A 15,392-nucleotide genomic window follows, 5' to 3' on the forward strand; every position below is an offset into this window, starting at 1 on the left:
GTTCCAATTTTTAAAAATAATCCATACTGAAATTTTAATTTAATTTTTGAAATTTAAGTTCCAATTAATTTGAATACAAGTAAGAGTTGAGATAGTACATTTTTAGACAATTAGTACAACCTATATACTAGTGCATCAACTAGTACGACAAGATAATACAACTTAGATTTTTTTTTCTCCTTTTTCTTTCATTAGATTTTTCGTCACCTAAAACGATTATTAGAGGAACAAAGTTATTATTAGACTATTAATTGTTTTTCCAATGAAAATGTCAAAACAATTATAATTTAGTCAGTAAGGGAAAACAAATAATCACTTTATGTGAAAATCAATATCCCAACCATGAATTTTACTTTCACAACAGCTTAGTTTTAATCATGTTCGGCAGCGAGATGTAAAAGTAAATAATTTGAAACGTCTGAGCGAGAACTTTTAATTAATTTATCCTCATGAGCAAAACTAATCGATTTTGAAATTTGAATTTCTTCCCAAGAAGTACTCCGAGATCTTGAATTCTACAAAAAATTTTTGTGCAATTCAATTCTTATGAATTCCTTTAAAGCCAGAGATGCTTTTTTTTGTTGTTCACTCATAAAAGTTTTGTGCTATAGTTTACACAAACTAATTATATTCAATTAAAACTAAATAAAGTTTCCCCATATCACTTCCTTAGCAAAATTTTATTGCAATTTTAAGTCTCGTATAATTTTTTGTAGTTTTTGTAATAAAATTGAGGAAATTATACAGTGTGTATAGTATTGGGGAGTATAGCGAACCCGGAACAGGGAACCATTTTGATAAATATTTCACTGAAGAAGAAGAGAAAAGGTACAACTTCAATATTTCTCAAAAAATCCACGATTCAAAAAGTAATTCTCCCCTAAAGGAGAAATGAGGATCAATTTTGAAATTAAAGAAAGAAAAATAAAGATAAATGTTCTTGAGATATATGTTGACATGGAAGCACTTTGATAGCATTTTACTTAAAAGGTGACCAAAAAATTCGTGTTCAATATTTCTCAAAATTCAAAGCAATGGTTTTAAATGCAATTCACATCTAAGAGAGAAATGGTAGTCATATTTGACGGTTCTTGAGATAATTTCTAAGAAAAATTATTTCAAGTAAAAAATCAAAAAGAAAAAAAAAGGAGAACGTTTTTATACTCTTTAAAAAATAAAAATTTTGTGTTCGTAAATTCAGCAATGTTTTAACTGTATGTCGTTAATTTTAACTTGAAATTACATTTTTAAAAATCACGAATTCTCTTATATTTGGCGAAGTTGTTTCCTCTTTCTTAAGTCGCTTCTGTAAGTTCTCGAACAGTTTTTTTTCCCTAATTTCATAACCGTTTTCACTGGATGAAGAGATGGTATAGTGGTTAGTGTTGTTTCTTGCGATGCAGTTTTCCCGAGTCCGATTTTTAACAATGATTGATTACTCATACTCCTTTTTTTGGCCAATTATGTTCATCATTTTGTTGAATTAAGCCTAATGCTTTTCACGAAATTCGTATCCTAACTAGTGAAAATTGAGCTTCCTCAATTTGATAAAATCTTTTCTCTGAACGTTTTTTGGGAAATAGTTTTATCTAAAACGAAGAAAATATCGTGAAGTTTGAGCATTAATTTTTATTATAGACCATTTGATAGTTTTTAAGAAAGTTATGTCTGCTAAAAGTTTTAAATCTAAGAGCTCTCACCCACATTTTAGCGAAATTAAAATTTTTTTGTTTTGTTAGCAGTAAATGAAGTGTAAAAGTTTTTAGATATACAGTATCATTGTCAAAACATGTCATCTAGACCATAGATTTACCGAAATGAACACATTTTGTACACATTTTCTTCTAGTGAACATATTTACTTTCTAGAACATACTTTCTTTCTAAAAGAAATACGAAATACACCTACAAAAGAATTCATAAGATTGTCATTGTTGAAAGACTAATTTTTATTCGACTAATCAGTGGAACGTTTCATAACAATCAATTCTCATTTGATTTAGTTAAGTAGAAGACATTTTATCATCGATTCTTTGGAAATAAAACCGTTTTTTTTAAAATTTTTTTTATTTGTTTTAGACACGAAAAAAACTTGTTTTATCAATAGAGCTTTTTTAGAATATATTACTTATTTCTAGACATTCCCTTTTATTATTAACTTTAATTTAAAACCTTTGATTTTTATTATTATGATAAATATTTTTAGATAAACTTATTCGGGCTTAAAACATTTATTACTTATTGGGTTTCAAGCAGGTTTGTTTAATATTTAAATCAAAGCCTCCAAATTTGGTTTTTTAAATATATTTATCGGATTCTAAAACTTTTTTTAAACTTTTTTTTTCTGTCTTATCTGTATTAGAAAACATACAAAGCGTTAACAAATTAATATGAATAACAATATAGTAATTTAAGGAAACAGTATTTTCTTTCAACGCTCGAAAAGGTTTATCCTTCAAAGCTTTTAACATATTTTGAAATATTCTGATCAAAACTTTGAAATAGGTAACCATACGAAACTTGCACTATCTATAGTAAACGAAGATCTTTTTGAATAACTGCAATTACATTTGCTATTACTCAAAAATCACTTTACTATCAAGATTCCTTTATAAATATACAAAGTTTAAACGATATGCATATGAGGTTAAAAATATACTTATTATCATTGGAAAATAAAAGTTATAAAAATTTTTGTCACTGCTGTTATTGAGAGAAAAATTCAAGTTTGAAGATTCTGATCGAAGCTTTCAACTAGGTAACCATGTAAAAATCGTTAAAAAGATTCAGGAGGTCTTTTTAATACCCGTAATTATATTTGGTTTTACTAAAAAATTAATCGTTTAATCCTGATAAATATAGAAATCAAGTTTTCTTGATAAATATACAAATAAAGACTTAATGATATACGTATTGGTTTAAAAATATACTGAAACGCAGTGGAAAATAAAAGTTTTAGAAATCTCTGTCACTGAAAGAAAAATTCAAGCTTAAAGATTCTGATCAAACTTGTCGAATCATACAAGCTCACAAAATCTATAGTAATCAAAACATCATTTTGAATAACTGAAAAAAATACAAAGGTGAAAATATGGAAAAGGAAATTAATTTTAAGGAGCCAATCTTTCAACCGCTCTTCTACCTCAACTATTCGAACCAAATTTTCCAGATTGCGGCTTCTCTTCTTCACATATTTTGATGGTCAACAACCCAAATCTGTCACCGAAAAAAAAATTTATGTTTATTCAGAAAAAGTACATCTTGTTGCTAAATTTTTTGATTTAAAAAAACTCCCACAGAAATTAATTAGATTGGGTCCTCGAGCCATTAAGATTGAGTTCTTGTTCGTAAAAATCCGATTAATGCGACATTTTTTTTCTTCCTGCTCACACCGTTTACAGAAAATAAAGGTATAAAGTGAAAAATAGTTACTTTTTTTCTCTTTAAATTTATCTTATAATGTGATACTGCCGGAAAATCCAAGAGAACAAGAAAGTATTTTAAATACCTAATCTTAACATCAATATTTACAAGATGTCTTTTTGTACTAAATCAATGTTTCTCAACAATTTTCTAAATTTACACTCCTCCCTTTCTCTCCCCTTTTTTGAGGTATAAGCACTAGTTCCTCTGTTTACCGTCTGGTGGTGCTGTAAATGTAGTTCATCTCGTAGTTCATTGCCGCTTCACTATGTCTTGACACCAATTTAATAGTTACAACTAAAGACATTTAAACCTCTCTCTGCATATCCCGTGGTTTCCACGGGAACGTAGAAGTATCAAAACTTAGATAGCCCATGATTTCCGCAGGAATGATTTTTTTCTCTTCTATTTAAGCTCTTTTTCCGTCTATGATTTCATTTTGGTTTTCCGTGATGTTTAATTGTTTATTCAGATTTAGGTCAACAGATAGTGTTAATTGTGCACATTTCTGTTAGGTATGTAAGCATGTTTTGCAGCATTTTGCTAGTAGGCAGTGTGCTGTTTGTTGCTTTAAAAAAATAAGAAATGAAAACGAAAACGCAAATTAGTTGAAGAGGATGTGGGTTAGAAATTTGCCTAAAGTCTTGTTTTTTGAGTCGTGATGGCTAAGAGGATAGAGCGTTCGTCTTCCAGTGAGGCGAACCGGGTTCGATTCCAAGCGATGGCAGGTTGATACGAATTGCGCATCCGGCTTGCACCGACCACAGTGCTGACGTAAGATATCCTCGGTAGTAGACGGATTGTGGGTCAGAGTCCCCTTGCCATCAGGCTAACGGTGAGAGGTTTTCGTGGTTTTCCTCTCCATGTAACGCAAATGCGGGTTAGTTCCATCAAAAATTCCTCCACGAAGGCAAATTTTTCCCAATACTTGATCCAGGAATTCTTTTGTCTTCCGGATTGGGCTCAAAATTGGAAGTCTATGGAGTTGAACATTAGTGGTCATAAACCCAAAAAATTGTGTAGGCTGCTCAACGACTGTTATAAAATAAAATAATATAAGGCCCTGTTTTAAAGTTTATCATTCAAAATATTATTTCTAATTAACGTTTTGTAAGTGTTTCGCATATTTTCATTAGTGTATACGCTTTACCATCTTGTAAGAATAGGAAATGCAATTTGTTTTTCATTAAATAAATCATAATTTAACCAAGATTAATTTTAAAACTTTTGCTTTTATTTGATTAATCTTCAAGTTCAATTTTTCGAAAACTTTTTTTAAAATCTAAAATATATGTATATTTAAATATGTAGTAAAAGAAACACGCAATTTTTTAAACTATTTTGATAAAAAATAAAGTACGCAGTAGCAATGTTAAAAGGGTGGATATGGAGTTTACTATATATTTTTGCTAACATTTAACAATTGTTGCATTTCCTATTCGTAATTTAAAATTTATTGCTTATATTAAATAAAACTGTTTTGTAAACAAATATAAACGTCACAATCTGCCCATTAGTTCTGAAAGTCAGTGATCTATAAGAATTGCAAACAAATTAGTTATAGAAAGTATATAGAAAAGTATATAGTATCAAGTTAGTATATAGAAAATTAAGCACAAGGACTGTAGGAAGATTAATGGTACAAACTTTAGAAATGTTTGACATTTCACAAGGATTCTTTGAAGTTACTTTAATTGATTGGAGTATTTTGAGGTAATTTCCTATCATCATTGTGTTCTGACAAATTTCTCAGAAACTTGAATATGAGTAGAAACAATGCAAATATAATCAAGTCACCCTTATTGCAAAAGCTTTCAAGGATATTTGGCTTTCGCCAATTATCCAAGACACAATTTTGTTTTTAATTACATTGATAAAAATTGTGTCAAGCATCAATTGCAATCGGAAGTTTTAAATAATCCGAGTTTTTGGTAAGTGAAAATTAGATTAAATTTTATATTATAACAAATCAATTAAAGAAAAAAAATTTAAAAATATATGAAATATTGAAATTGTTGAAAAACATTATAAGATAAGAGCGAGATATCCATATCTCACCTGTACAGTGTGCCATAAAGCTAACCACTCTGAATAACTTCTGATGTAATGATCGTATTCTCGCGTCCTAGGACTCAATCTTAATGGCTGAAGGGGATGACCTCAAATATTCTAATTAATAAGTGCAGACGATATTTTAAGATATAGAATCAGACATTAAAACGTACTTTCTAGAAAAATAAACAAACAATTTTTTCAACGGATTCAAATTTTTGACCCCCAAAATAGGGGGTAGCCGCAATCTGGGAAATATGGTTCCCATAGTTTGTTCAGGAGAGTGATCCAAAGTTTGGACCCCTTAATGTAATTTTATTTTTTGCATGTTCCACCTTATCTCAAGAATTTATTAAGCGAGTTGAACATTTTTTGCACACAATTATAAAATTCATGTATTCATAGATAATTCCATACAAAAAATAATGTTTAGTAAATATTTATAATTTTATTGAATAATAGTCGATAATTTTTAAATTATAAGGTATAAAATTTTTCGCATCAATTTAAAGAATGAACTATTACAAGGCAAAATGCAAAATTTGTGCAAAATCAGTCGAATAGCTCTTGAAAAATCGGATTTTAAATATATGACTTTTTTGAAATTCAATTTCTCGGGAACTATTCGATCGATTTTGCTCAAATTTTGCATTTTGCCATGTAAAATTACATTCTTTAAAATTATGCAAAAATTGTATAGCTTATATTTTGAAACGTCTTCGACCATTATTAAATAAAATAATGGAAAATAATAAAAATTTAATAAAGGTTATTTTTGGCATGGAATTATCGTTTTTTTTATTCCTATTGGCAGATTATAAGCAGTTGCAGCAGAAAACAAGTAAAAAGAAAGAATACAGAGTGCAACAAACAATGCTGAAACAGAGTTCATTAATTTAACATATCTCTAGCCTCCCAATAGCGCTCGGCGAAAAGAGTCTTGGCCAGAGCAGGATAGTGGAGTGGGATTATCTTTAAATAAATGATTTTTATAATTGTGTGCAAAAGTTTTTCAATTCTATTTAAAAGTTCTAGAGATATAACAAATTACGCAAAAAAAGTAAAGTTAACATTAAGGGGTTGAAACTTTGTAGCGCTCTCCTGACCAAGCTATTGGGGACCATATTTTCCAGATTGCAGTTTTTTAGGGGTCAAAAATCTAAATCCGTCGAAAACAAGTTATGTTCATTCAGAGAAGGCACGTTTTTCTGCCTGATTTTGAATTTAAAATATCGTGTGAGTTCTAGAACGTGAAGATCCACTCATTAGATCAAAAGTTATTCAGGGTGGTCCGTTTCTTTTCTGCACAGCACATCAAGGACTTTTCAGAAAGGATATATTAAACACAACTGAACAATGAATGTTTTGATTAAATCTGGCAATTTCTAGGACGTACGGCTTAGCTCCAACAGGCCTTTGAATTTTAGCTATCCGGTATTACCCCATTTTTCCTTATAAAAAAACTATTCAGTAGAGGAAATAAGTTTTTATTCTCGCTTATTTACACCACAAAATTACAGATGCGTCTGTGTCAATGCTTAAGAGCCTCATGATAATGTTTAATGATCCAAGAAACCAAACACTTCAGCTGAAATCAAACTATACTTGGCATTCCCGAAGAAAATATTTTTATCTTTTTGTCTTAGATAAGAATTATTAAAACCGAACCCAAATATTATGCGCATAATCTGAAAATAATTATTATTAAAATAAGTGAAAAAGTCACTAATTCTAATTTTGGGAGAAAAAAATTCATTTTACTTTTGCATTAAAAGTTTTTACTTCAGTAATATATAAATTACAATTTTTTTTTGTATTAAATCAATAAATTATTATTTTAATATTTAGAAATTAATATTCAAAGATAATATTATCTTTATTAATCTTAAGCAAGCTTCATTATTAGGCATTTCTTTAGCAAACAAAAGGAATTTTTTTGACCCAGTTTAGGTTAATAAATTCTACATAATGAAGAATATTTTTTTTATTCAGATCTTCTTGAAATATAAAAAACCGCTATTGAGTAGATGAAAAAGGTGTTTTTATTCTCGCAAAATTAAAGATGCGTCGGTGTCAATGCTAAAGAGCTTCATAATAATATTTTATGTTCAAAGAAGCCAAAACTTTTAGATGAAAGTAAACCGATTGGCATTCCTAAAGATAATGTGTCCCACATTTTTATCTTTTTTCCATAGTAAAGAGGGCTAACATAAATTGCATCGATTTCTTTAAAAACGAGTAGCTACAATTTCTTTTTCCCCACCGTTTTTTGAGTATAAACAAATAACAAAAACCTGATTGGTAAATTCACTTTACATGCCGAAATTCGTTTCGAATTGTTGCTTTTTCATGGATCCGAAATGAGCACTGTAAAATATTTATAGACTGCTGTTATTGTTTTATTTAGAACATATCCCTTCCACGCGGTATTTCTGTGTTTAAATGTAAAAGGAGTAATCAAGTTCAAAAAACAAGAAATTTTAAAAATTAGTTCTTTTTAACTATAAACTAGAGTATTTTTTTAAAAAAAAATTGAGGAAAAGCATCCCTACTCGAATTTTACTTTTAATAGAAAACATACCAAAATCCTATTTCGAATCGTTGCCTAATTTTTGGAAGCTGGTTCTTAAAAAAAAAAAATGAAATGTGGAGTATATTAAAAGGAAAAGGTGATAAAGCTGCAAGAGTAAAATAAGTTTGACAAACAAGATTAAAAAAAACTTGACAGTTTAATAAGTCAAATGATTATTTCTAGTAACCAAAGAAGTTACAATTAAGAAGGACTAAGAACAAATTCCTAATTAATCCAAAAGATCAAAAACACATAAAATAATCTTGAACAATTTTTCTATTCTCTGGGAGGTGGTGATAGAGGTGGCATTAAGCACCACCTCTATTTATAGTCTTAAGATAATTCAAGAGAGAGGTCTTTACAAATTGTTTTAGCAAAAATATGAAGCTCCTTAATGTTCTGCAAAAAAATGGAGTGTTGCATTAAAAACTTTGAAAAGGTCAAAAATCAATAAATGTCTACACATTAGCGTGCTTACTGATTTGTCAATACCAGTTAGACAACTTTAATAAAATTAACAATTGAAATTCATCAATAATGTTTATTTTGTGCTTATTTTTTAGGAATGTTTTTAAAGTATGTAGTTTTAAATAGCAAATTTTTTTTTTGAATGAAGTCGGTCGAATTGTTTTCGAGAAATCAAATTTTTAAATATGCGTCTTGAATACACACTGAGAAAAAAAGTATGGTCAAAACTACCAGAATATGGTAAATTTACAGTGCTTATGACTCTATGGAAACACAAAAAGCACGGTATTTTCACCGAAGTGCTTTAGTAATGATTTTGGTGAAATAAAATATGATTTTATAATCTGTGATAAAGTTGGGTAAATATGGTAATTTTAACATGATACTATAAGGCATGGCGTAAAAATCATTTATTCGATTAAATTTGCTTTTCAGTTTACTATTTTTTACTAAATGTGTGGTAATAATTGCTATAATATTGAAAACCAGAATTTATGGTAAGCCGTTATTATATGAACGGAAAAATTGGCAAATGATTGGTTTAAATACAGTATACTTTTGCTTTTACTAAGCAGAATTATGTTTTTTTAGTAAAAATATCATTACCATACAGTACGGTAATTTTACCAGAATTTCTTTACAAACAACAAAAATACAAACATTATGAATATAATGTTTGCATATATATTGTTTATAACATTATAAACAAACATTAAAAATACTAACAATACAAACATTATGTACATTAAAAAATTCAGAAACTTAAGCTTTTTAAGTCAAAATCAAAAACTCGAATGTAAGCAGTCATTAAACGTATGATAAAACTCAACGCTGTAACTAATAACTTACTTATGAAGAAATAATATTTTATCGGCAGAAATTTTGCCCTATAACTATAAGAAATATAATTGATTTTGTATAAATAGTTTTAATTGAATTCTTAGAAAGTCAACCGATAAAATAATTTTAATTCATAATAACGCGAGAGCTGTGTTAAAAATGAAATTATAATTAAAGTTTATATTTTTGTAAAAATTTAATGTTGTATTGCTTTATCCCTGTCTAATAAGGAAAATTTGTCTGTTTTATGCAAAGTTTCGATTCACTTGAGGCATTTGAAACAGAATGTTTTAACGACGATTCTAAAATTTAATTAACTCGGATGATGAAAACTCATTCAAATTGTATAATAAGGATAAAAATAATACATTGGATAAAATAAAGTTTAATGTTTCATCGCACAAAATCTTTTCCTCTTGATTTTTTTTTTCCACATTAAAAATTATTTAGAGTCGAGTTGGATTCCTTTTTCACCAATCTGAAAACTCATTTATTTCTTACAACTATTATTGCTATACTATTTGCGAAGAAATAATTCAATGCTCATTTTTAAAAGATACGAGGATTGTTGCATATGGAGTGTCTATTTAGAAAAAAAATGCTCTGATAATGAGATTTCTTACATAAAGGCTTTGTATGTTTACATTAAAAAGAAATATTACGTTCTGCTGTTTGTAGATGGAAATATATCGTCCATTTATTATAACTTTTATACACTATTTTATGTTTTTTATATTTTTTTCATCCTTAGACTTCTATCAATGTCATTTTAAAAATATTCACAAATCTTTTAAAGTATACATAGAAAAATTGAGTTTAACTATTCGATGACTGTGAAAAACTATCCGTTTCGCTTTGTTAATCCTAGTTCTAATTTATATAAGTATTCTCTTTGTGTTGTATGTATGTTTGTTAGCAAACAAATGTTATTTTAAGAATTGTTGTATATATACATCCTGAATTAAGGATTCTTACTTTATACTGTATCATAAAAGTAACTTCGCAGACTCTTATATTTATCATATCTTATTGTAATTAAGGATTTTAGTGTTACTGAATAACAAAAATAGTAGCGACTAATACCAAGTAGTGTGAAAGAACATTTTTTGTGTTGCACTATGCCAGAAACTACCCTTGGTGCTTGGTGTTACACTATAAGAAAAACTACCCTTGGTTCCTGGTGTTGTGAATCACTTAAGGTCCAAGAATAATACATGATGTTTCCCTACATCAATTTGGTGTAAAATAGTTGCATCTATTATTTGTGTTGAGATGAAAAAAAAAAAGATTTTTTTCAACGTGTTATATTTTACTGTTTTCATAATCTTTTTTCGAATGGAACACCGAAAATGGGGCAACTATATTCCCCATAAGGAGCATTTCTAGCGTTTCATGATACCATGAACTGTCATTCGCAGTAAAAAAATAGGATATTGCCTCTATTTTTGATGTTGAGGTAGTTTCTTGTTAACAATTGTAGTAACAACAGTTTGTAAACAATAGTCGTTTGTCAACAATCGATTACGATCTGTTGTTGTCTTTTATACATCTTCAGAAACAAAAAATCATTGCTAAGATATTTATGTTTGTTTTTAATTTATGTTTGCGATGTTTATTTACATTTTAATTTTAAAATCTCCGTGAAAACTGTATTAAATATATATATATATATACTCAAAATTAATGGTTCTTACTTTAAACTGTATCGTAAAAATTTGTTGCATCGTGTTATTGAAAGCTATTCATTTTAGATTTCTTAAGAATCAATGTAAGATATCAATTAAGTGTAAAATGAGTGTCATGAGTAATAAATGAGGAGGTTAATTTATTCCTAACATAAAAATGATTTGTCTTACAAATAGGATATTAACTTCATTGATTTTAAAATTTTAAATATATTTTAAAGTTTTTAAGAAAATATCAGTTTGTGGCGAAAAGTATCTAAGAATATTTATGAGTCATATTTGTATCTAAGTTTTTATGAAATTATGACTACATACTAAAATTTTAAAAGAGGGAAATACATTTACTACATAGAAATTAATTTTAATTTTTCCAATAAATTTAGGAAATTAAATATATTTTAACACAGCCGATAAACATATTATACAAGTAAAACATAACTCAAAAGGAACAGAAACTGAGTCAAGAATCAAAACGAACTCGACTTTCAGGAGTACTTTTTGGATGAAAATAGTCTGTATTTGCGTTACTTACCTTATACTTTAAAAAATATATTTTTAAAAAAAAAGTTAATTTCATTGCATTTTACTAAGTTTTTAAACGACTTAAAACTTAATTTATGTTAATAAGGAAATTTAACTTGTTCATGGATGCAAATACAGATTATTTAACCCCTCCCAACAGTTGCAATTTTCAACATTAATGCAACGTTAACATCATAATTATTGTATCCTCAATTTCGTAATTATCAAAGTAAGCAAAATTCTTATCATCAGAATTAAAATATCTTAACCTTTTTAAGCTTGCAGAAATATGAAATTGTTTGCCAAAAATGAAGATTTTTATGCTAGTAAAACGTTAAAGTAAAAGGTATCTAAAATTTCATGCATGTAATAATATTAAACAATATATTTTTGACTCACCAGTGTGCTGCAACTGCTCCGAATTCTGCGGTACTGCTGTTTGACTTCTTAGCTGAACTATTATCCTCCTTGGATCCGAATGGATGGTATTGGTTACTAAATAAGTTACAAAAGGGAATTGGCCTGAAATTAAACAAAAGTTGCTTCAGTATTTAGCAAATAAACAAAGTGAAAGTGTACAAATTTTAATAAAAAAGATGAAGTTGAAAATTAAATTGAAAAACTAAATTTGAATTAACATTATACATAACAACTTTTGCTTCTACACTAAGCAGTATTCCTTAAGTGTATCAACTTGCATTTATTTTATTTCATACAAGTTGCATTGATTTTATTTTATAACTGTCAACAAACAGCCGACACAATCTTTGAGTTTACAACCACTAATGTTCAACTCCGCAGCCTTGTAATTTTGAACCCAATCCAGATGACAAGGGAACTCCTGAATCAAGTATTGCGAGAAATTTGCTTTCGGAGAGGACTTTTTGAGGGAACTAACCTGAATTTGCGTTACATGGAAAGTGTAATCATGGAAACCTCCCACGGTTAGACTGACCGCAGGGGAGCCACTAATCCATGATTCGTCTACCTCTGGGGATATTTTACGTCAGCATTGCGGTCGGTACGAATCGGGGGCGGAATTCACTTCGACCAGTTAACGCTGGCATTCGAAAACTGAAAAACCTCATTGCGAGGAGAGTGCTTTATCCCATGATCTATCACGACTTAAGTTGCATTTATAAATGTTGTAAACGGGGTTTAATAATTTATACAATAAGGCGTCATATCGTATTTTGACTAGGCAGAAGAATAAGATTTCAGGTTAAGCCACGAAATATTTGTAATACTATGCACATTATATCCGGGTTCACAGGGTAGAGAACTAGTGAACCCGGTAAAAATCAGGTTCCGATTATGGTGATAGTTGGCTAATTCTCATACATTAAATTAAAATATTCACAGAGGTAGACAGATTATGCATATCTACGGAGCTAAAAGTGAAAAGTTTTTATGTTTTTCTCACCAGGTAATGAAAGTGATCACCTGGTAATGAGAATTTTTCACGAAAGCAAGTTTATTCCACTATTTCACTCAACATATCTATTATATTTTGAGAATCAGATTCGAAGTTCCTGAGAGAAACCTTATTTAAAGGAAGTTACTTAGAGTTGCATACTGTTCAGTGATGATAATGAAGCAAAATTAAAAATAAATATATAAATAAAAGGAAAGTGTGAACGCATGAAATATTATCCAATGCTTCAGTTTAATTTTAAATATTAAAACCGTATCTTATCATAAACTGAATATTATTGATGACGTTTTTTCGAAAAAGATTTCTGAAGGAAATTCTCGTAAGAATATTATTTTTAAACTTTTTCCAAATTTTTTTTCAACACATAAACTTGTCACTTGTTCTTTCTTTTCAGTACTACTTTCTTAAAGTTTTCCCACCTGCATTTTAGTTTTTGCTGTAATAAGCAACACAATTTGGATATTTACAGAAATAAAGGTAGCCATAGAGTTTCAAAAATGTTTTAGGCCAGCAGAAATAAAGTTTAGTGATTCTTGTAATCTGTTGAGCAAATCTGCATTTAAAATAATATCTTTAAGTTTATTAAGCCTAAACTGACATTTTCTTGGGGAAAAGGAATGTTCAAAACTACCAGGATGTGGTAAAATTTTCTGGCTTTATGAAAGCAGCAAAATGTACTGTAACTTTTACCCTAGAGCTTTGGTAATGATTTTTAGTTAAATATACAGTAAAATATTGCTTTATAATCATACTGTTTTGTAGTAAATGAGGTAATATTTGGTAATTTTAACAGCACTAGTAAAATTTTAAATACCACAAAAATGCTCAGTTTGATAACATTTGCTTTATTTAGTAAACGCTTTTTAACTTTGTTTCCTGTCAATGAGTTGTTTTTCCTTCCATGTATTTATTACCTAACATCTACCAACTATAAAAAATCGATATTTTCAAATATACAAGTGCCTGCAAAAGACTGAACTAAATCATTTTAAATGCGTCCCATCTTCCTAAAATAGAAGCATGGAGGTATGAATGCAACCACAACCTTGGACACAACTAATTATTCATATTTATTTTTTTTGCACATACATATTTCAGGATTGTTACAACGTTCGGCTTATAAGCCCTTCACGAAGATATATACAGGGATACGAAGGGATACAAACCTACAACCTCTACGTTACAATCGATCTTTATAATGCGCTTACTTATGTAACGTGTGCTATTTCTTATATAACCTGACTTATAATAAATAGTATGTTGTCATGAGCATTCTGCCTACATATGTATGGGTAACAATAAATAAACAAATAATAACTTGAAATAGTAAGGATTTTTTTTAATTATTCATTTTAAAGGAGCCATCCGTGACCGACCATGTCTTGCCTTTTTGCCAATCGTTATTTAAAATGAAGGAAGATGGGTTCGGATCCCTTAACTCTGAATGTGTAACAATAACTATATTGGCTATAGTAAAAAACTATTTTGGCCAAGATACACATGCAGGCTCATGTGCTCAAAGTAAATAATGGCTTATTTCTTTTTAGATTGAAGAACAAATTGTGTAAAAATAAGAAAGACATCACTAAGATATTGTCTCTTCAGAGGATTTGGCGGAAGGAACATACGGCAACAGCAAATCTAATAGGGTATGGTTGTTTTACTTACAATAATTTTACAAGGGGCCTTGTTTGACCTGCGGTATCGTTGTTCCTTTGGCCGTTTTGAAGTGTAGATGTAGTGGGATCGCATCCACTATAACGCTAGATGTCTATTCTTTGCTGTTTTTCTCAAATTTGTGCTATCTTTATTCGAGTTGAAAAGACTTTTTTAGCCATACTTTGCATTTTCAACGTGTGTTATCTATAAGTGGAAGCATTAACAAATCCTACTATCCCCATAAAAAAGGAATAAAACAGTCAATATATGTGCGTTTAGTATCTTTGAAACACTTAAATTAAACATTTGAAGCCTTCCATTCGTATCCTTTTCCCCCTTGTTATAATTAAAAAAAATATATTAGAAAAAGAAATAATTTCCTACCAATCATTTAACTAAACCGATATTTTAAACAGATTATTACTGTTTAATACTACAGTCCACAGATGGCGCTATGCGCATCCTAATTAATTATTCATTGAGCTTGAGAAAATAAATAGTGTATGTGTTTCGATTCCTGTGTGTGGAGTGGTTTAATGTTTTCGATGTATATTTCAATATTCTAAGTTCATCTCCGATTTCAGAAAATTGTGGCAAATTCTAACTGAATTATGAGATATCTAAACGTTCCACCTTTAGAAGTTTTAGTTCCAAGCCCATACAACAGCCGAGTCAGGTAAAATTTATGAAACATTCTTTTTCCCGCTATTTGCTAGATCATTTGGTCAAGTCTCGCC

The 15,392-nt window shown here is 29.1% G+C and overlaps 1 protein-coding gene across 2 annotated transcripts in view; it reads right to left on the reverse strand.

Annotated features, from left to right (window-relative positions):
* Window positions 1-15,392, reverse strand: part of LOC107443977 (uncharacterized) — a 159,412-nt gene that overhangs the window by 34,601 nt on the left and 109,419 nt on the right. For both annotated transcript variants that reach the window (XM_016058006.4, XM_016058008.4), the window contains exon 3: window positions 11,961-12,083. In XM_016058006.4, coding sequence (XP_015913492.1) covers window positions 11,961-12,083 — 123 coding nt within the window. The remainder of the gene's footprint in view (window positions 1-11,960; window positions 12,084-15,392) is intronic.

This window comes from Parasteatoda tepidariorum, chromosome 11, assembly GCF_982258835.1.
Source record: "Parasteatoda tepidariorum strain Cologne lab strain chromosome 11, Ptep-v5.0, whole genome shotgun sequence".
NCBI lineage: Eukaryota > Metazoa > Arthropoda > Arachnida > Araneae > Theridiidae > Parasteatoda > Parasteatoda tepidariorum.